At 34.9% G+C, this 23,657-nt stretch overlaps 1 protein-coding gene across 1 annotated transcript; it reads left to right on the forward strand.

Annotated features, from left to right (window-relative positions):
* The first annotated feature begins 4,771 nt into the window (after nt 1-4,771).
* On the forward strand, nt 4,772-22,371 carry LOC127845936 (uncharacterized). Its single transcript, XM_052377115.1, has 4 exons — nt 4,772-5,189; nt 17,437-17,563; nt 20,470-21,186; nt 22,367-22,371. Exons 1-4 carry the CDS (start codon nt 4,821-4,823, stop codon nt 22,369-22,371), a joined length of 1,218 nt encoding a protein of 405 aa, XP_052233075.1. The 5' UTR covers nt 4,772-4,820.
* Nucleotides 22,372-23,657: the final 1,286 nt, after the last annotated feature.

Here is a 23,657-nt window from a genome sequence, read left to right on the forward strand (position 1 = left end):
ACTTATCACAGGGACTGGGCAATAATAAAAGATCACCGGGACTTGGAAAATACGCGAACCGGTGAAACTTTCTGGTTTTGTATAAAACCAAAACTTCTTTGTTCCACTATCCTAGCAACCACCTAGTAACTAATAAAGGCGCTATAGAGCGCAAAGCGCGACACGTATATTAATTGTAATAATGAGTCTTGATAATAATAAAAATAATAATAAATAATAAAAGCTTTATTTACAGAAGGTTACACATTAAGACAATGACACATTATACATATTATGCAGATGAATCAATACTTGTTTACAATGTGGCCTTCTTAAAAAAAACATACACACATAGGTCTATAACAAGTAAAACATTCAAACAATATTTTCTTACACCTATACATAACACATTTGGTCTTTTAGACAGACACACATGAAATAACATTGATTATAAAATAACATGACATATCATTGATTAGAAAATAAATGTGCTTTATATTGCCTTTTAAAAGCAGACATAGAGCATGCCATTCTTATTCCAATTGGTATACTGATCCAGATATTCATGCTATGGTATGAAAAAGCTCGTTTCTTATAATCTGTATTTGCTTTGGTATTAACAATATCGTTATGGGTGGCAGATCGTAAGTAATAGTTGAGATTTTGAGAAAAAGTTATAATATCATTTATATATTTTGGAGTCTGATTGTTGACACATTTATATATTAAGATTGCCGTGTGGTATTTACATCTATTATTAAACGAAAGCCAATTAAGTTGTAAAAACAAATCTTTGGATGTTGTTCTTTTTGGCTTTTGTAGAATGATTTTCGCTGCGCGTTTTTGTAAAACATTCACTTTTGTTAAATTGGTTTTATTAGCGTTGCCCCAGATCGTACAACAATAATCGAAATTTGTTAGAATATATGAATTATGAAATAATTTCTTCACATCAAAAGTGAGATAATTTGATATCTTTTTTAGCAGAGATATTTTGCTGCTTAGTTTAGAGCATGTTTTATCAATGTGTACTTTCCATTGCAGATGTTTGTCGATATAAAGTCCTAAAATATTATGGCTAGTGACATTATCAATAGCATTATTATCTATTTTTAGATTAAGGTCGATATTCTTAATTTTTGTTTTGAGCCAATAAGCATGCATTTTGATTTATTAGGGTTTATCATCATGTTATTGAGGGTGCACCATTTTGTGTATGGAATAAATATCATTTTGTAAGTTAGTCTGAATTTCGGAAGGATTAGCCCCTGTAGCATAAAGTGTCGAGTCATTAGCATACAAGTCTATGTCTTATTGGTTTAGTAATAACCCTATAAATTTATATAAATTTGAAAAAAGAGAGGGCCCAAAATAGAACCTTGAGGGACACCACTCTTAATAGTAAGAGGGGTAGAAAAACTAGTCCCTAGTTTAACGCATTGTTGTCTTTGACTAAGATAAGACCGAAAAGGGACAAGGTACCATCTGAAAAGTGATGAAGTTTTAGTTTGTACAACAGTATTCCATGATCTACTAAATCAAAAGCTTTTTTATGTCAATAAAAACAGAACCAATACAATTACCATTATCTATATCTTTAAGCCACTCATCAATGAGTCGAATCAGTGCTGTTTGGCAAGAATGATTTTCTCTAAACCCTGACTGATGTTTATTTAACACATTTGTTACACGAAATAATTCTTTTAATTCATTTGATAGATGTCTTTCGAATATCTTGGATATAGTTGGCAAAATTGAAATCGGACGATAGTTATTACAGTCCTCTCTGTCTGAGCCTTTATATATTGGTAGAACATACGCTGCTTTTAACAAATCGGGGAAAATTCCTGTACGAATACTATTATTTATTATCGAGGTTATTGGTAACACAATATGCTCACCACAGTATTTTATAATATGTGCACAGATCCCGTCGATTCCCGTAGCCTTGTTAACATTTAAATTGCCAATTATTTACTTACTTCGAGAGGGGTAATGTAATTCGTATAAAATTCATGCTGTTTTAAGGATTTGTCGAGATATAGCCTTAAATAAGAAAAGTTTTCTTCGTGAAATTTCAGCTTATCAACAATGTTTGATATGTTTGTAAAATGCTCATTTAAGGCAATTAGGATCCTACTTTTGCCCTCAACATACACACCGTTCACTAAAATTTTATTTGGCAAATTCACTCCGGAGTTTTGATCATTGTCATTATTAGATATAATTTTCAAATTTTTCCAAATATGTGCTGTACTAGTACCATTTTTAACAGCATTGTTGTAATATTCTTTCTTGCTTTTGCGAATTAATGCCGTAGTTTTATTTCGAAACAGTTTATAATTGCCCCAGTCTTTAATTTTTCGGAAATGATCTCTATCGCGCATATTTTTAATAACTTCTTGGTTTATCCATTTTGGCATATATGATAAAGGAAGCAGCCGCTTATCAATGAGGAGCACCATCACAGCACCCCTGTCTCATTACTATCAAGTCCTCATACAGGTTTTTTTAAGAACCACATATAGATGGCCGCAGGCCTGACCCGTATCTTGCCAGTGGTATGGACCCATTGGTATGGACCTTTAACCCCGCTCACTATCCAGCGTTTAAACTTCCGGGTTTACATTTAAACCGACTATTAATAGCTTATTAATATCTAAGTTAGAAGGTGATTTTCCAAGCGGTTCCGTAGTGTAGTGGTTACACGCTCGCTTCACATATGAGAGGCCCAAGGCTCGAGACCCAGTAAAATCAAATTATTTTATGTGTGTTCTATGTTAACTTGTTGTTTTGTTGTAGACATTTTAGTTAAAATAAATATATTGTAACCATTTTTTGTTTGTTTTTATTATGCCCATGAAATATATGTGTGTGAGGGTGGGGGGGGGGGGGGGGGTTCGTAAACACATTAAAACTTTTACAGTGTTTTCATATCAATGATCGGTTGAGAAAAAATATGAAATAACGCTTACAAGACGAAGCAGATTTTTTAAAACCTACACAGTTCTTTTCCATTAATGAACACTGCACACGGATGCCAGTATAAAAAAGGAAACCAATGTAAATAAAATGAACTATGAAATATTTAGGGGTTACAACACAAAATCTTAGATAATGGTCATTTGGGGGTTGTAACACAAAATCATAGGTAATGGTTATACCAGTATCTTTTTCTATTTTGTTTAAATTAATCGGCCAATATATTAATATGCACAGTAGAAAAAAAATTCGTTCCATGTAACTTCATTGAGTGCCTTTTACACTGAAATTCCCGACGCCCTTTGATGCTTTGCATCAATACTTATCTTGTTAGATGTGATGATCTTATTTATTGGGTCTGTTGCTTTTAAAACTTGGATGGAAAATGTGTGAACTTTTGTATAACTTTGAAAAGTCTATATTTGTCTATCTATTAACAAAAATCAGCTATGACATTATAAGATCAGATGTGCAAACATATTAACAATTTGAAGGCAATTATGCTAAAGAAATATGAAGGTTCCCGTGCAAATTTCGTCTGAATATCGACAAGTGTCTGCGAATATATGTCAAACTAGTAATACAAAACTTACCACAAGTATGTAAAAGCGTTAAGTACCTGTTGTGATCATTTTCAGTAAGATAGTGTAATTCTAAACAGAAGCGAATAGCTTGTTTAGTTTATGCATCATGCCATTTAGATGATTTCCTTTCTATTGTGTAATTAATAAATTGGTTGTTACCGGTACTTGCTGTTTCATGATAAATGTTGTATGCGCTATTGCAAAACCAGCTTTGTTAATTTTGTAAAAGGTAACAAGGGACAAAATTGTCACAAAACCAGGTTTTCAACTCAAAGTGTGACCTTGACATTGGAGATATCGACGTAATTCTTTTGCGCGACAAACCGTCCAATGATGGTGAACAAATGTGCCAATTGATTTTAAAATGTCACAATGAACGACACAGTTATGGCCAGGACAAGCTTGTTCCGCCCGCACCTCACCCGCCCAACCGCCCGCCAACTCGCCCGCCCACCAGCCCGAACACCCGCCCGCCCACCGACTATACCGCAGCCACTGAACCAGCTTTAAATTCATGCGGCTATAAAAAACACTAAATTATACGATGCTGTATCTTAAAGAACATGCAACTTATTTGAAGATTGAATTTTTTGGATGCATTACTTTATTATTGAAACGGTTATAATATTTTCAACACAATAATGTCCATGTATTTATTAAAAATACATGCTTATCAAAAAGCTTTTGGCCGTAATTATGTTTCACCTATAATCATATAAATTATTAGGCACTTAGTTTTCTTCACCAACGACTAACAGACATATAAAATATATTTAATCGAATACGAACCATAAAACAAAACATGAAAATTGCTTTTGGGTGGGCTATAATGGCCGAGCATGGTTATAATATTGTATTGGAAATCATAACAAAAACGAATGACAACTAGATATGTTATCAATTGATGACTTGACTATTACATTTCGAAGATACTGAAGGGTCCTAAATATGTCCCTGGATAATCCAAATACATGCCAGCAATTATATTTCTGCTGCTACTCAATATCTTAATTGTTTTAACTACAATCTTCTTATATATCTAGTTGGTTGTGATTATAAATGAACTTTTTATAATCACAACAAAATAGATATATAAGAAGATCTATCGAAATCCTGAAATATATTGCTGCGGGAAAGAAATGATTAAATTGCCTAAGAATGTTTTTTATTTAGTGCAATGTAGCCAAATCAGATATGATCGATTAAATAAATACGATAATCAAACCATCCGTTATTGACAAATGCGTCTGCAATTTCTACCGAAATTTTACGAAAATGGAGCTGACAAAAGCGGTAAATTCTGTTAATTCCAGACCAAAATTAGACCGTGGAAATTCTCTAAGCATTAAGCAGTACAATTTAATTTACAATTTTTTAAGAAATGGCGATAAACCAACGCTACGAGAAATGTACGATGCAGAGTTTGCCGCAGCCAGCCTAAAACCTGATCACGTGCGCCAGGAAAGGCCATACGCGCGATTTAAATCTATTGCAAAACGACTGAGAATTACACACGACAACCAGCTCGTTTTCAAGACTAATAATAAGATAGTTTTACCCATTAATAACTTTAAGAACGCGATCATGGAAGCTCATCAAAATGAAGGTAAACGACATCTGAGCCTAACCAGGACTATCGAAAAGGTAATTTATGATAGCTTAAAGGGGCCGTCCAACAGATTTTGGCATGTACTGATGTATTGAAGCTTGTCATTAAATGCTTTATATTGATAAATTTAAACATTTGAACTAAAAATCTCCAGTAAGACAAGAAGAATACAATTTTAAAAAAGGAATAAAAGTAACCCTCAACAGGACTCGAACCACTGACCCCTGGATTCCTGGAGTAAAAAGCCACCCGCTTAGACCACTCAACCATCCACGCTGATGTTTAGAGCGAATGTATTTTTTAGCTATTAAAGCAATCCTCGTAGTTTCCTAAAATATCGTTTCGCGTCGATAGACGCTTTATCTGTTGGACAGCCCCTTTAATGTTTAGTTGAAATAAATCAACTCCCAGCTTTATAACCCAAAGGGTTGCTGAGACTTGAAATTTGCCTTCTTTTGTCAAAAAGTGCAAAATGTCATCACCACTGCAAAGGCTAAGGTACACTGACAGTCTTCACGATAGTTCATTTTATCCACTAGCCATTCGGGCTACTTGAATGGTGAAGACAAGTAGCCCGGCAGCAAAATTACTAGCCCAAAGTAAATTTGTTTAAATATACACCCTGCTAAAGGGTTTCATCTTTCAATAGAAGGTAATCTATGAAAAAGTAAAATTGTATCCAGGGTATGTTAAATGTAAAGCCTATTGCAAAAACAATTGCAACACAATATAACAAGTCAAGGTAATAATGCCCTTTATTAATCATAAGTCTTTAACATGTGATAAACAACTTCTTCGTTCATCATCACTTCCATCCTAGAGATCCTCTTTGTCAGAAACCATATCCTGTAAAACAAGCAACCTGATAGTTATCTTCCAGAAGTTTACTTGACAAGTGAAGGCATAGATCATAAGATGGCATACTTTTATCATACATTTTGACTTTTTTCTTATGCTGTGTTTTTAAGCATAGCTTATTAAACTCTGTCTTACAGAAGTAGCTTCTCCTTCATCACTGATTTTTAACCACTTTTCTTGAAATTCACGTTTCCGTGATTTTTCTTAGTCATTTGTTGACTTACGATCAGTAGTGGGCAGTTTCTTGCCAGGCTTCGCTTTAGCTACGTATTTAAGCATTATGCAGCCTTATGCGCGTAGGGACTTACAACTTTGGAAATAAACACACACACACGGTTACAAAGTAAAACGATGTTCAACTCGGAAATGCAAGCCGCGGACGTCGATTGGTTTCCTTCAGCAGTTAACACATCAGCATGGCGTATGCCAATAGTAAATAACCAGTTCAAATTGTTCACCACGTGGCCTGGGTTACGACTCGAAAATGACCGTTGAATGTATGGACCAATCGGAACGCATTTAAATCTCGTATTTTAGGCGAAGTTGAACGAAGTTCTGTTGGAAATCTTAGGAAAGTACTCACAAAAAAATGACGTTTATCACACTTAAAAATGTAAACAATATTAATACACGGAATTTCTACTGGCCCGATGGGCGTACGATATGGCAATTTTAATAGGCCCAAGCTATAATTTACACGCCCAGGCCACCGGGCGTGCGCTTTTTTCGCAGACTGCACTGATACTGCGTCTGCAAAAACTTATCAACGTTTACCTGTAGCATGAACCAATGATTTTTTTAAACATAAATAATTGATGTCAAATGCCTGCAGGAATAATATTTAAGGTATTACTAATACCTTAAATATTATTTCTGCAGGCATTTGACATCAATTAAATCTACGAGGATTTGCTTCTAATACTATTAGAAAGCATTTTCTTTTTGTTTTAATGTATTACTATGAAAATTCTATTTTTTATGATTTTTTTAGCAACAAAGGGTAATGGGTTAAAATAATATTATTGAATTTCTAACCAAAAACTGGTACCATGGCAATACTGGATGAAATGCACACTATTCTTTAAAACAATCCAAATTCTAATGTTTTTTCTTGATAAAATATCTCCTATACTAACTAGAAATACCACTTTTGATCAGAAAATTAATACAAAAAGATGTTTTAGTTTATTTTTATTTTATTTTAATAAGCATACTGTTTACCCGGTAGCCTCTTTGCCTGTACATTCAGCCACTTAAAGACTTAAATTTACTGTTTATACTGAATGGAAACATTTTCAACACAAGTGAGACATTGAATAAAATTTATTTTCTAATCTTTACAAAAAAATCAAGGCAAAGTTATTTAAATATCAGGTACGTCCTTAGTAACATGACAATTCTAGGAAGGCTCCCTAGCAACCCTAATTCGTTCTGTTCATATCTTCCTAATAATCTGTTATGTCATCATTTTTATAGGAAAACATTTAATGTATTGTGTTTAATATTTTTGAAATGAAAACATTAATATTGTTTAAGACTAATAAACAAAACATACTGATTAAAAGTGATTTTTTTTGTAATTATTGGCATTTTATTTTACATGTGTAGGTAAATCTTTACCTATGTATTTTTTTCAAACTATATATACAATTAACATTTTTGTACCAAAATGTGTGATAAGATAAAAGTTTCTCAATAAAAATAACTAAAAATATATAATAACTCAAGATTAAACAGATTTGTGTCATAATTTCAAAAATAAGTGGGTGGCTGAAGCTTAAGTAATTGATAAAACAATCATAAGAAGGATAAACTGAAGTATGATTTTTCAATGGTTTATGCTCTAAATATGAGATGTCTTTTCTAGCAGTTATATAAAGTGTTCCTGACCAAAATCAATATTATGTTACTTTTAAATCATTTATGTATTGGTATATAACAAGAAAGTGGTAGAATATTTGCGGAAAACATAAGATTTTTTTACGAAAACTTGTCTGCTGAAATTTACCGAGATGTTCCGGAAATGACCGATCGTCCGTTTCCGAAAATAACACATGTAGCGGTTTCTGAAAAACAAAATGGATGTATCGAATATTTTTGGTGTTATTTACTTTTACTGGTTGATAAATGTATGATTTTGCTTCTTATTTGATAAAGTGATGCTTTCAAGGCTGATGAACTTGAAATATGAAAGCTATTCGGTCGTTTGGCCTTTGTTTGTCAATACATCTGTACGATCGGTAATTTCCGTAACCACTCGTAAAATTGTAGCAGACACAAGTTTTAATCACAAAACTTATGTTTTCCACTAATATTCGACCACTTTCTTGTTCAATACCAATACATAAATGATTTAAAAACAATATTTTATTGATTTCAGTAAAGAACACTGTCTATAACCGCAGGGTTTTACGGGACGCAATATTCTGTGTCAAATACGCATAAAATGCCAGTCAGGACCCGTCATATTTGTTAATTTGCGTCCCATGAGACGCACAATCATTTTGACGTATTGGTTCTTGTTATGTCAACAAGAAAATCTGAAAGACAGCTGCAATACGTAATTTTCTAGAAGGATGTACGAGTTGTCTCGCTTGTTGATTTATGGACCAATCGTGTTATCGCGCACCTGCTGTTGCTAGGTGCAAAGTCCCGAATTGAGATTACACTGCGTAAATGTGAGCTATTTATGTCACTTACTGAGCTTACGATAGCTTATTATCTGGCAAGCACTTAAACTATAAAAATAAATGCAATCTTTAATTTTATAGGTGTGTGTTAAATCTCGGCTAATGTTTACGTAAATAATCGATTACTATACTTTTAACTAATTAACTTTGACACAGCCAGCAATTTAGCATACATTCGCTGCTTGTAACTCAAATGGCATGCATTTAAATATTACCTTTTTTGTCTGCAAAAATGTCAAAACAAGGTGACCTACGAGCATTCTTTCAAACGAGTTATTAGATGCAGAATCAGCCAAACAAGTGCAAGATTCCTGTGGGACTGAAGCAATGCCCCCTGCCACTAAAAAGGCTCTAACGTTTTTGCCAGAATGGCTAAATAAGTATCAATGGCTTTCATTCAGAAATGATTTGATGTACTGTGAAACATGCATGTCTGCGAAGGTAACATCAAACCCATTTACAGATGTATTTTCCAATTTTCCATACTGGCCATGAATAAAGGACCATGCACATGTGAATGACAGGAGTGCCATACTTCTAATATATCAAGTTATGTTTGGACCCCTATTTTATTGACAGGACCCCTGAAAATTATTAACTTGAGTCCTAGGGACCCCTAAAATTTGACATGAATGTAAAACCCTGATAACCGCAAAAAAAAACATTCCGAACTTTTTGGTTTATGATTTTTATTTTCTAAATAGCTTGCATAGAGCATGGCATTGAATGTTCCGCAAGATAAATGTCTCTACTTTCTTGATTGAATGATTTCAGACTGTTTAATCCAATCAGAAAAGAGCTTTTAAACGGAATTTAGACCCATATTAAGCGAGATAATAAAGAACCACGTTTTGGTTACTGCCGATTTGTAACATCACGAGTTGCCTCCCTTGTTGGTTCATGCTATTACCTGTTTAAAGCACAAACTCATGCAAATGGTACCATGAGAGCAAGAAATAATTGCTTTTTATTTACATTGTTATTCTTTCGTATGCTGTAGCCACCATATTTGGAACTGTTGACGTGTAATGTTACCGACAAAAAGTGTCGCTATCGGTGAGGTTGAGTTCGCAGTACACCAATCTTTCACACATCATATTTGATGTGCCCCAAAGTTGATACACTGTAAATCCAATATAACGCGGTCAATGGGGTCCAAGCCGCAAAACAGCGTTATAAACGGATCCGCGTTATAAGTTTTGAGCTTATTTACTGCAGGCACTATAAACGAAACAGGTATAGTATAGCCTATAATATAGGTCATGTATATTGCCATGCTGTGTTGTCATTCGCAAAATACATGCATATAAACAGAATCATATCGATAACAGTATACATACCGCTTTTCTTATGTGCACATTTATCCGATAATCCAATAAAATTGCAACATAACTTAAAAAATTATAATTTTGAACATTAATGACGATATATGTTTAAGAAATTCGTAAACACAACCGTACGCATATGCCATTTTCAGGAGTGTTAAGAGTACAGTGCATTATGGGGCAGAGATTTCATTGGACGAGCGACTTTAAATTTAGATTGAATGCAATACGATACATGTACAAAGAAATATTTTATTGCGTCATACGCATGCAAAAAACGTGTTTCACAGGGACTTTCTGATACCGCGCAAAAATGAAAGTGAAACTCTGTTAACAATTACCGGTACACTGCGTTCGAATGTAAATAAATCGTCTGGATTATTTAATTTCTCAGTCATACACGAACTGAAAGATTAAATGACATACTACTAGAATGATAATGAAATGACAGAAAAAGTTGTTTTATACAGTGGGCAGTATATTTCACAGCCGCTCATTTAATATAGTCAAACTGCAACCATATCAAAGTAAGAATGTTTTAATCGTTTTGAATAACTTTAATTGTATAACTATCCTGCTTGCACTTAACTTATGGAAATTATTGCACCGAATCGCTCTGATGAGGAATACATGTAATAAACACTGACACGCAAGTTTTTCACACCTTTATTGACATTACACAACAGATTAACACCAATTAGCTGTCAGTGTTGTTTAACCTCGAAGCGATTATAATCGGTTCAAAGGACGGTTGAATAAAGCCATCAACATGTGATTGCCACCATCTTTGAATTGTCTGAAAATACATGAAGTTGCATAATACGGATTTGAATCAGAAATCAAATGGAAGGTTGGAGAAAAAATGGGAGCGCGTTATATTGGAGTTACAGTGTAACGATGTCGAGAGTCGTCAAATATTTACACTGTTTGATTTCAAAATGAAAATGACGCGAATAGAGTGGTGAAATATCGTCGTGGTATTTAAGTTGCACGCAAATCATAACGTCCGTACACTGCCATTCAGGTAAACTTAAAGTGTTTATGTAGTTTATTCATCGCTTTCCTTAGTTGGTAAAGAACAACGCCTGTTAAGTGATGCACATGAAATCTATGCGCAGATTTGCGATTGTGTTCATGAAGGGGTGCATATGAACTCCCAGAGCCGCCATAGCAAAAGTTATCAAAAACTCTGGGAGTCTGTTATTATATGGACTAGCTTAGGCCTAAAAAAATAATGTTGTGGTTCTGGTCACCCGACCCTACCTAGGAAAATGCGCCAACCCTAAAGTTTTTATTGACCGTGCCGTCCCTAAACTTTTTTTACCGTTTTCTGGTAGGATAAATATCAAAGCGATATCAACTTAGCCGAAAATTGTGAGAGCCGATTTATGATTCTCTGTCAATTACATCATGTATCTCTTTACCCACCTAAAGCCCGCCTTAAGGCAGATCGTCTTTGTAATTGGCCAATGAGAGCGCACGCTTTGAATGAGCAACAACACTCGTAAGCAGTCATACCTGTACCTGGAATTAAACAATGCACACGACGAGTGACGTAATTTTCATAAGTGTGTGATTTTATGGCAGTTTGTTGGCTTTGTTATCTAACACACTCATCGTTTCCTACGGTGTACACCTCCACTATGAAATCTCGGCCACTTGCTTAGAAGAAAGATAATGGCAACCGGGTGAAATCCTCGTGGATATTGTGCATTTCATGCATAATATGGTCAAAACATTTATTCGACATGTAATGCGCTTTAACAAATTATCGTTGAATTTATTACACACAACTGTAAATGTTTCGTTCGATTCTCAAATGACCATTATTCAATTTGTAATCCGAAACACACTTCCGAATTTTAATGCTAACATGACATTACAGGGGTGTCAATTGTCCCAAATTTGAAATCCGGAAAATTAAGCTGTAGGATAAAGGCAAGAGAGGGCCCAACCCCCCGAGCCCTAGCTTATTGTTCTTTTTTTTAAATAGTCTTTCTAGGTGCAATTTCTGGTGAGTACAATGCGAAATATTATAAACCAAACCATCCGTAACACCGCATGTGTATTTGTCATTCTAAACAAATGATATTAAGAACTTCGAAATTAAATTAAAATCGACAAACCAGCGTATCCGAAAACGACTGTCCGAAAACATGTCGCGATACATCATTTGCAAATGAAATAAAATATGCATATCGTTTGACTGCAGAAAATGAAAACCAGTAACCATTAACCTAGCAAATACGCAGTCAATATATAATTTGATTAACATATTGTTTTAAAATATGATATTGCAGTGCTTTACTTAGCCAGTTACTGCTCATGTCAGTGCCAGCCACTTACCAATCAGAAATCAATAAATAAAATCGGTACCAAGCGCAAATGTCCGGAATGCCGACGATGCTATAACAATATTCGTTCTGAAATGATCCCGCACTAAAAGAATTTTGTCCCTACCCCCACCCGCCTTAAACAAACTCATCGGATTTACATTCACCTCAAAATCAACCCTGGCCGGCTCAAATCCGGATTTCCGGAATAATCCGGAAAATTGACACCCCTGCATTAACACATTCTAGTGTCAAATAATCAGTGCTTTATCCTTTGTCTCCATAAAAAGCGCGCGAAAATTATTCAGACATGTAGAATGTTGTATGGAAAGTGTGGTTGTATTTTGTGTTGTATAAAACATGAACATCACGTCAGGCGATTAACGCTTGTTCAGTTGTAAAAAGCCCCGATTGGACATTATTTCATCACATCTTTTAATAGGTACAAATGTCAAAATGTATTTGATAATTAAGAAAAATGGTGAATGTTTGGGTTTCTTGAGCACTTTTATCGTATTTACCAGAATTAGGATTATGCGCATCTATGCGGAAAGGGTAATTGCTGTTTTTTGCTTGAAGAGTCATAACGCATTAAATAACTTATTTCACTCTACAAATGTAATAAAAATAACGTATGGTGGGTGCAGCCCATACCCCCCTCCCCCTCCCCCAAACGGCCCGGGCGTCTGAAAAAAAGCCTGTGGAAAGCACTGGGTAAGTTGCATGCGATCCTGAGTGGGTGGGGTAAAACAGTGATTTTTTCAATTTTCAATTACTTGATTTAATAACATTGATATATTCTTTGTACAGGTTGCATTCATTTTGTTCATACACCCGTATTAAATTTGTTTTTGGGCGTAAACCGGGATCATGGTGGTTGTTCTGTTGGTTTTGATCATAGGTTGAATCTCACCTGGATGGAAAAAAGAGTTGTTAAAATGATAAATATACAAAGAAGATCACTACACAATAATGGGGACACTTTTCTATGGTGTACATATAAGTTTTATGTGAAAACAATTCGCATAAAATGACTTTTAAAAACAGTTCTCTTGTCTGGATAAAATAAAAAAAAATAATAAAAAATAAAAAATCGACCTACCCTACCGAGAAATTTTGGCAATGTTACCAGAACCACAACATTATTTTTTTAGGCCTTAATGTTAACGTAATATTAACCTACCGCACTATGACAACTCCAACATTGTATGATATTTCCTTGTTAATCAAATTCAATTCACACTTTAATTGAGCGTTTGATAATTTTGGCAGTGATTGCTCTGGGAGTCCATAATATGCACCCCTTTATATGCACAAGAAAAAAAGAAGAAAAAAAGAGTGGTGACGGTATTTGTTGTTGTTGTTTTCCCTACTGTAGTGTAGATGATGCTTTCCCGTAGTGTAGTGTAAACAGTCCATGGTGCCCGCTATATGACAGGAGTGTTCAATGAATAAGTTACCAAATCAAATGCAAATATAAAACCAAGGGTGGCGTTTTTTTGTTGCTCTTGTCTATCGCATGCTCTCTCATATTTTCATATTATTTGGTTTATAGTGCATGATATTTGATATATATGGGTGACAAGTAAACAGTCTAATTTAGGTAGGAAGCTGTATACCTATTCTGCAATTTGCTAGATTCTCACTCCCTGCTCATATATATGGTTATTAGTGTATGTGTAAATTGATTTAACTTATAATTTTCATACTAACCTAACTGATTAACATGTATATGCGAGGGACATTAAATGGAGGGGCAGTGTAACAGTGCTCTACACCGGGCACTTAAAAGAACCAGGAACGCCTCTGGAGGCGTTTCCTGTATCCCGCTCGAACCCCCACTAACACCTCTCCTCGGGTGGAGATCACAATAAGATCACAGCCAATTCAGTAAACAAACTATCAACAACAAAATCATAAATGGTGATAATTATAATAATGATAATAATAATAGTAGTGATAATAATGGTAATGATGAAAATGATGGTTATGTTAATGTTAGTGATGATTATGATGCTGGAGTTAATGATGATGATGATAACAATTCTAATTATGGTTATAATAGGACAAAATCTATACATTTAACGAAAGATATACCTAATCATTTATTTATTTTATATTATAATGGATCTAATATGATTTTCATTTTTCATTATTGTAATATAATTCTCCTTTTTTTTGTTTAATACCAGTGAACGTTAAGGTCTCATTGGCCACCGTGCACTGGTGTATTTGTATTAAAAGGATCTTTTCATGGTTTGGTTAATTGACAAAATTGAAAAAAGTTGTTTCAGATTCGCAAATTTTCGTTTTAGTTTTGATATTTGTGAGGAAACAGTATTACTGAACATTTACCATGGTCTAATATAGCCAAAATATGCATCTTTTGACGATTTAAAAATCTAAAAATTATGAAGCATGGCAACGCAAAACGATTGAATAATTTGAAGAGTTCTGTTGTTCAGAGCTTCAGATAAGGGTCATATTTTCGTAATTACAAATTATTTTCAAGTCCGTTACGTATTTATTTTAAAATCTTGTCGTACCATTAAGAATTACAAAATCAAGTTACGAATATTATTTTTACATTGGTTCGTATCGATTTTTCTGAGACAATTTCGCGTATTAAAGATCTTTTCGGTGCTTATATAAAATAGTTATCGGGTTTGTTTAACAAAGTGCATTTTTTCCAATAAAAGCGGCGTGTACAGTCTCTCTGTCAAAAACAATGGGGGCGCCCATAGAGCGTCATTAAAAACTGCAAAGGGTGCAAAAACACGCTTTAACATTTTATACGCAAAGTGAGCCGAAGGTGAATGTTAAGAAAGACATTATAGAAAAGATCTTATACGATGATGTATGTTCAGTTGCCGACACAGTCGGAAAAAGCTAAAAAAACGCGACACGACGGGTCCAAACTTAAACAAAAAAAAACATTGAACGAGTGGAAGGGACAATGCCCGTGCCAAATCGTTGAAAAGATTGATAGGGGGGACCCATTTTAATTGTGAAATATGTAAAAATTCATCGATGGCATGCAATCTAAGCACAGTTTGGGCATATGAAGGTAAAAATAAAATTGTATAAAACTGACTAGACACTGTTGAACTCGTATAAATAAATTTGCTAGTATGTTTATTTTGATTTTTTGCATGAAAATAACCATTATTATTTATTTTTAGGTCAATAAGAAAAGTTAAGAATTATTTTCCAAAACTTAGTAGTAACGTTAAGAATAAAATTTCAGAGTTAAGAATTATTTTCGAAGATCTGGTAGTAACGTTAAGAATTTCACAAAACCTTATCTGCATGGAGCTCTGGTTGTTGTCGTTAAAGTTTGTGAAACTACGAAGATTGCTCATATATAATAATGCATAAAATACTTCATTTAAGTATGCTTGGCAGAATAGCCGAGCAGGCTTACTTTTTTGTCCTATTTTAAGTTTTATTCTTGATTTTTTTACTGGAGCTTTTAAGATCCAATGTTTACATTCATCAATATTAAGCATTACCTTTAAAAATAATTATAATAGTAATAATAAATCTTCGGCAAAAACCGGAGCAGTTGGGGTAAATTTGACCTACTTTGGTTAAAAATTAAAAATATTTTCCCCTGAAAGGTCACAGGGGCAGGTCAGCACATAAGGTAGTCGTAAAGACGCAGTGACGACCTGTAAATAAACTCTGACATTCACACACACAGTTTGAAAATTCATGTTTCTTAATAATTAAATAATTCAATTGAAAACAAAGGTTTAATTGTTGTTGTTGTTTTCAGTTGCTATTTGCTTCCATAATGCATTCGTTTGTAATATAGTGTATTGTATATTCATTTATATTTTATGCCCCCAGTAGGAAGGCATATAGCATTTGAACAGTCTGTCAGTCCGTCCGAAACTGTAACATTGGCTATAACTTTTGCAATATTGAAGATAGCAACTTGATATTTGGCACATGTATCTCATGGAGCTACACATTTTGAGTGGTGAAAGGTCAAAGTAATCCTTTACGGTCAAAGGTAAAAAAAAACAAATCCAAGGGAAGTACCGTAAAAACGCAGTCATAAGTCGAGATTTTTTTACGTCCAAAATTTGATTAAAATTACAGTATCGACTAATGAGGTCGTCCATGAAATAAATTAATGAAATTCAACGAAGATTGATCCCCGCGGCAATTGTTGTTGTTGTTGTTGTAAAAAAAAAAACTCGTTGATTTACAACACACGATATGTCATCTTTTAACTGATACTTACCAATTAATATAACCACAGTTTGCAACATTTCCATTGTTTTTATTTTCATAATTTAATTCAAAGTTTTCATGTAAGCAGGTGTTTTTTATAACTGAACGCGTGAACAAAAGATCAAGCCATTTTTAAAGTCAAGCGAGAATTGGCCACCTGTGTGAATTGACAGTTAGACGTCATCAAAGGAAAGCCGCTTCCTGTCAAGAAGCCATAAAGCATCACCCTTCTCGCAGATAAAATTAGATTCCTTTAATTTGTGAAGCGACATGTTTAACCAATCGCAGTTTGTTATTCACTGGTAATCGTCCAATTATGTTTGATACATGAAATTGATTTTAATAGAAGTCTTATAACCTGCAATATCAGTGTAAGTGAATAAAGCATAATAAACTGACTCGGTTATATAGACATATATTAAAACAAGAGATGTGTTTGTCAGAAACACAATGCCCCCTACTGCGCCGCTTTGATTTATTTATATTTGTTTTTTATTATATCCCTTTAAAAATATTACTTCCCTTGTTAAAATGATCTGTACCTGCCAAATGATAAATAGAAATTATCTCCCTTTAAAGATTGTTTATTCTCTGGTAGGACCCTGGTCCCAATGTAATAATTACAATGGTCACAATTGTATGAGAATTTTTGCGTCATAATACAAATTGTTATTCCAATATTTTTGTTAATGCATGTATTTAAGAACATTAATTTCATTGATCAATGTAAACTGATGTAATATATTTTGACTTTAATTTAAGAAAATGTTATTCCTAAATTCCCAAATAGAGCATATGTCCCCAAATTGTCAGAAATCCCCCTGAATGTTTCAGCTATCAGAGAAGTACACAATGGGCTGCAGACAGTTCGGGATCTCGGAAGACATTGTGAGGGTTGTGGTAAAAAAATGTCAGTCAGGAAGCTGCGTGAAAAAGCAGGCTTTGAAACATCACACTGAGGGTATAGTTATTGTAATAGCGCCTCGTTCTGGGAAAACCGGGTTTGAATGCATGTGCCTTAATTCTTTACCACTTAGATATGTATTTTCACGCATTTTTAGTCCCTTGGAAAGTTAAATTTAATTAAATACCTTTCTAATTAGTTCAAGATTTAAATGCTTCATTTCAAACCCTAACATACTGATGAGAAGCAAACAGCATAAAACCAGAACAGCCTGCGAGTCTGTTTGCACATAGCCATTTTCACTTTGCTTCTGAGTGGGAAAGGGTAAAGTGTCGTCTCTGATTAGCCTGTGAAGTGTGCATAGGAAAGTCTGACAGGGAGGACACTTGTTGCCTAAACTTAATTTTTTATTGAAAGAGATTGTTATTAAAAGATTAAAAAAAATACAGAAAATCGGAAAGTGTAGTTCCTTATTAGCCAGTGTAGACTGCACAGGCTAATCTGGGACAACACGTTACGCACATGCATAAAGTCCAGTTTTCCCAGAGCACAGCCCATATACTTAAATATTTAGGCCAACAATAGAAATATATTTGTTTGCTGTTGCCTACTGACCCAAAGAAACTGTCCCTATAGCAAGTTCTAAATAGATTTTTTTCTGTCCTTTGCACAACGTAATCACCTTTTGTCTGTCGTGCCTTGTATGTTGTGAACATTTACCCATGTGAACACTATGCAGGCCACATTTTTGCTGTCATGAAACTTGGTCAGAACATTTGTCCCAATATTATCACAGCCAATCAAAACTGAAAATGGTACTGTTCTGTTTAAAAATCGCTGTTACAAGGGGCATTTATGGCTTAAGTGCATCCTTTTAACACAATTAAGATAATGCAGGGGTTTTCCTCGCTTCATTGGGAAGAGGTCTTAGCCTATGGATTTTGTGAAGAAATTGCTCATTTTGGGAAGAATTTTCGCTAAAATTACTGCTTTGGGAAATGAAAAAGCTGGTGTAAGTTATGATTTTTGGGAAAACTGCATGAATTTAAAGAAATTTTCAAGTGGGAAGGGGCCTTAAATAGGCCCCTGTTATATAAGGATGAAAACCCTTGTATAATGCCTCTTTTGAAGTAGAGACAACTTGTTTGCTAACTGGCTTGTTAGAGAAGAGTTGTCCCCCATAAATTCATCTAATGTTTTAATATGTATGTACACTAAATTGTTCAATGTCTAAGATATGTCCAATTTGTTTGTCATAAAAATTTGTCTATCATTTGAATATGTGTATATGATATCTCAGCTGAGTTCTATACTAGGTCATTTGGGATAAAAACTATGTCAGTGCATCATCATGAACAAGAGATGTGTTTGTCAGAAACACACAATGCCCCCTTCTGGCCCGCTTTGAAGCCATATATTCGACCTTTGACCTTGAAGGATAACCTTGACCTTTCACCACTCAAAATGTGCAGCTCCATGACATACACATGCATGCCAAAAATCAAGTTGCTTAATAATCTTCAATATTGCAAAAGTTATGTCCAAGGTTACAGTTTTGGGACAGAATGACAGACAGTGAGTCACAGACACATACAATGACAAACAGGCCAAAAACAATATATAGATGATCATTTGATCCGGGGTCATAAAAAGTTTGACAACTATTTGGATGTCAGTTTCTGTGAAATGATCATGACACTTGCTTAGAAGAAATTAATTTTTATTCTATTGATATCACTGCCGTGTTCAAAAAAGTTCCAGTCTGTTTTCAAACATTACGGTGAGGGGCTTGCGCTGTTTTTATTATGTGACTTTAATGAAACCTGAGAACAAGCAAGAAATCATGTTTTAACCCAATCATAATGTACTTTTCTAATAATGTTCTTTTAATAATTCATTTACTCGGAGAGTTTGAATATGATGTTAAACATGGCTGCATTGAGGTGATGCAATTTTCCTTTTTTACACAAACCTCTTGTGATGAATAGTCAGTGGAACACAAATGCAATACAGTTTTCATCTTGATTTATTTTTGTGTGTATATTACACACAAAGGATTTCCAGGTGAATGTTCATAATGCCATAAACTATTCTGACCAACAAGATGTATGGGGCGGCCTGCTACAGCCCTGCAACAACATTAGTAGTTGTGACCTATATTCTGCCCAGTTGTCTAACATGTGCTGCTCTCCCTACTGAAGTGAATATTCAGAGCTACATGCCTATCTATCAAACATGCTTGTATGCTTGCATACGCTCATTGTTGATTGGCTGATTCACTATTTTGTTGATTGAATCACGTAGTAGGAAATGTTTTTCCTACATTACACTTGACTGTGTTTTGATATTGATTAGCGTATAATTCCAGAGGAGGGAAAGTGCACTCTGATAATCAGTCATTTTGACATATGTTACAAGTCACATTGTTGGTTTTAAACGCATTAACATATACGCATTAATAATTTTCTAAAATTCAATTGTCTTTTTATACAATGATGCCCCCCAATATTTGTTACATTACATTCTCAAAGGCAGATCAGTCTCATCCCTGTGGTTTCTTTGGGTCTTAGGTGAGCACACAAGAAGGGTCTTTGGCTGAGAAAATATTAATTTCCTATAACCACTCATAAAGTAAGATTCTATTAATACCAAAATCAACCATTATTACAATTATTAACAATGCCAAGAGATTTGCATTTTGCTAACTTTAATAAAAATGTGTGTAATTCATGTGCATAAAGTGTCATCCCAGATTAGCCTCTGCAGTTGTCACAGGCTATTCAGAGCAAAGACTTTTAATCTACACTGGAATAGAACCCTTTTAAACAAAAATTCCATAAACTCGGAATGTCTCCTCCCTGATTAGCCTGTGGGGACTGCACAGGCTAATATAGAAAATACATTACGTACATGCATTAAGCCCAGTTTTTCCAGAACAAGGCTCGTATGTTTTAACTTTACAGACAACACAGCACCTGATGTCCAAACAGTGCAAGGGACACTTTCTGAAGCACCCAACTTTGTCCCACCTGCAGCAAGTCAGAACCAGGGTCAGCCAATTATGACTGCCAGCTACAATAACCCACCACACATGGGTTTACCAGTACCTTCTCCAGCCAACAATATCCCATTTGCCATCCAACCTGTCCAAATGGTCCCACTCGCAAATGGCGGATTTGCCCTGCGCCCGCTGTCTTTCTTGATGGGAACCAACGTAATGATGCCCTTTTCCATGATGAGACCAAACATGAGGTCGCCGCCATTTTCCTGTGAACAACCTCTGGACCTGAGAAAAGACGCCTCCTCTCCAGGGGACAATAAGTCAAACAAGAATTCTGGGCAAGTCAGCCTTGAACTGAGGATGCCTTACCTCGGGAAAATTCTTGCAATGCCATTTCTTCATCAGATTAGTCCGCAGGGTAATTTAAATCCAGAACAAAGCTCAGAATGTACCTTAACCCCGAAAACAAAGCCGTTAAGTGGAGTCAGTGCAAATGGCAATGAATCAAGCACCCCAAATTCACTTGTGGTTCCTTTATGTAACTCATATGTGGACATTAACAATAACATAAGTGTGCTTGGGGACCATAATGTGACAGTAAGAAATCAGCAGCCAGCAATAGTGATGGAGACATGTGAACAGATGGACGATGCAACACCACCAATATTGAACATCTCAGGTATGGAAATTTTATGCTCTTACAAAATCCATGTCAATTCTATTTTATATAGTCATGGCTGCAATTAAGCAGACTGCATGTTAAGAAGTTAAAACTGTTTATGTAAAAGGGCATGTGCATTTTATTTTTTGTTTCAAAAGCTCACGAGGTTAGGTTTGTGTTTTTTTAGCTCTACTGGCCGAAGGTCGGAAGAGCTTATGTTTACACGATAAAGTCCACAGTTTTCATCCGATTCTTTCCAAACTTGTTCAGTGTCTTTATATTAATGAGTACTCGAAACCTATTGATAATGGGTTACATCAGAGTAAAAAGTCCAGAATTATCTCCCCTTGAATTTGAGAAAATTGTGAAATAAGGCTTGTTTACGCAATAAAGTCCACAGTTTTCATCCAATCATATCCCAACTTGCACAGTGTCTTTATCTAAATGATGAGTCAAACCCTATTGAAAATGAGCAATATCGGAGTTATAAGTCCAGAATTATCTCCCCTTGAATTTGAGAAAAAAATGAAAATTCAGTAGTTTTTTATGTGATAAAGTCCATAAGTTTCATCCAATTCTTGGCAAACTTGCACTGTGTCTTTGTATCAATGAGGACCCAAACCCTTTTTAGCGAGGCTGTTTTCGGAGAAAACCCGAGGTATTGTCATAGCCTGCTCGCTGTCCGCCGTCCGGCGTCGTGCTAAAACCATTACATTGGCTCTAAAACCAAAGTGCTTCCACCTACAACTTTGAAACTTCATATGTAGATGCACCTTGATGAGTTCTACGTGCCACACCCATTTTGGGTCACTAGGCAAAAGGTCAAGGTCACTGTGACCTCAAAAAAAAACAAAAATCTGACAAGCTTTCGCAGCCCAGTGTGGCACCCGTTATGCAATATTGAAGCAAGAGCAATATTGAAGCAATAAGTCCAGAACGACTTCCCCTTGAATATGAGAAAATTTTGAAATCCCGCTTGTTTACGCAATTAATTCCACAGTTTTCATCCAATTATTCCCAAATTTGCACAGTATTTTTATATCAATGAGGACTTGAACCCTATTGAATATGAGCAGTATCGGAGAAATAAGTACACAATAATCTCATGGGCCTCTTGTTTTAATTTTAAACACATGTCAATTATTGCATTTTTTTTACAGATTTATGTTGTTTTATTAGTTTTGTTCCATATGAACAGGTTAAAATAATGGAAAATGCATGAGTATGCCGCTTTAAAAAAAACAATTGGGGGGATTGGGATTTTTTTTTACAATTTTGGTTTGGGATCGGTTTTGTTTGCTTTTGGTTCAGGACTGTTTAATGGTCATTTTTTATAGCAGAAAAAAACCTTAATGTTCTATCTTATTATGGCACACCATAAGTTGAAATGGCAGAATGGCATCTTTGGTGTCGGACTGTAACTTGGTAAGGAAGTTTGTATAACCCCTGATACTAAGTAAAGTATACTAGAATCAGGATGGACCTCTTTCTGTCAGTCTTGCTGTCTGTCTGTCTGTATGTAGACACAATATTGTCTGGAGAAGTTCTTCGACAAATTTCCATGTATAATAATCACACCTGCTTGGATTGTTCGATATTAAATTGTGCATGTGCACTCTATATTTTTTTTCCTATGTTAAGTATACACAAGTTATGCCCCTTAGTCAACTTAGATTTTTACTTTTCACACTTTTCTCTGAAACCACATAATATTTGTTATCTGGCATTTTCTTGGTGTTATCTACAAAATGTGTTCAAATAATGCCACTGGGCAAAATATTGGGGAGAGGGGGGGATAGATATGAGTTACTCATCGCAAGACCCATCCAATAATCGAAGACAAGGGTGCCTGAAAACAATATTGGGGAAAGCTCTAACATTGTATACCGTTACTGCCAATACATGATAATAAGTATAATTGATATAAACAAACATGAAATGGAGTATTTAATTTCAGGTAACAACTAATTTATTATGTCCCCCTTCGAAGAAGAGGGTGTATATTGTTCAGGGCCCTCAATCCATTTTAGGGGAAGTGGGTCGCTACCCTCATGAGGGGGAATTTTTGCGGCGTTTCGCTTTTGGGGGGATTTTTTTTCTTACTCTCTCAATTTATTACATTTGTACATGTTTGCATCATATTCATTTTATTTTTCATAATTTATTATGTTTGACAAGATTAAATTGAAATAAAATTGAGATATAATAATCATGAGACACATCTTATTAAAAAAAAATATATATATAAAAATATATTTTATTTTTTTGTCAGGGGGATTTTTTCCCCTCAAAAGGGGAAAAAAGTATACTTTTCAGGTGGGGGACTGCGGCCGAAATTCGATTTGATAGATTAAGGGCCCTGTTGTTTTGCACATGTCGGTCTGTCAGTTGGTCGGTCGGTTAATTGGTCCGTCCACCAAATGGTTTCCGGATGATAACTCAAGAACGCTTAGGCCTAGGATCATGAAACTTCATAGGTACATTGATCA

This window comes from Dreissena polymorpha, chromosome 9 (genome assembly GCF_020536995.1).
Source record: "Dreissena polymorpha isolate Duluth1 chromosome 9, UMN_Dpol_1.0, whole genome shotgun sequence".
In the NCBI taxonomy this organism is placed as follows: domain Eukaryota; kingdom Metazoa; phylum Mollusca; class Bivalvia; order Myida; family Dreissenidae; genus Dreissena; species Dreissena polymorpha.

Excerpts from the sequence above, each read along its gene's own strand:
- LOC127845936 (XM_052377115.1), top strand. The coding sequence starts at position 4,821 with ATGGAGCTGACAAAAGCGGTAAATTCTGTTAATTCCAGACCAAAATTA. Across the intron at positions 5,190-17,436 it reads TAACCAGGACTATCGAAAAG|CTATCAGAGAAGTACACAAT; the intron begins GTAATTTATGAT and ends TGAATGTTTCAG. Across the intron at positions 17,564-20,469 it reads TTTGAAACATCACACTGAGG|ACAACACAGCACCTGATGTC; the intron begins GTATAGTTATTG and ends TTAACTTTACAG.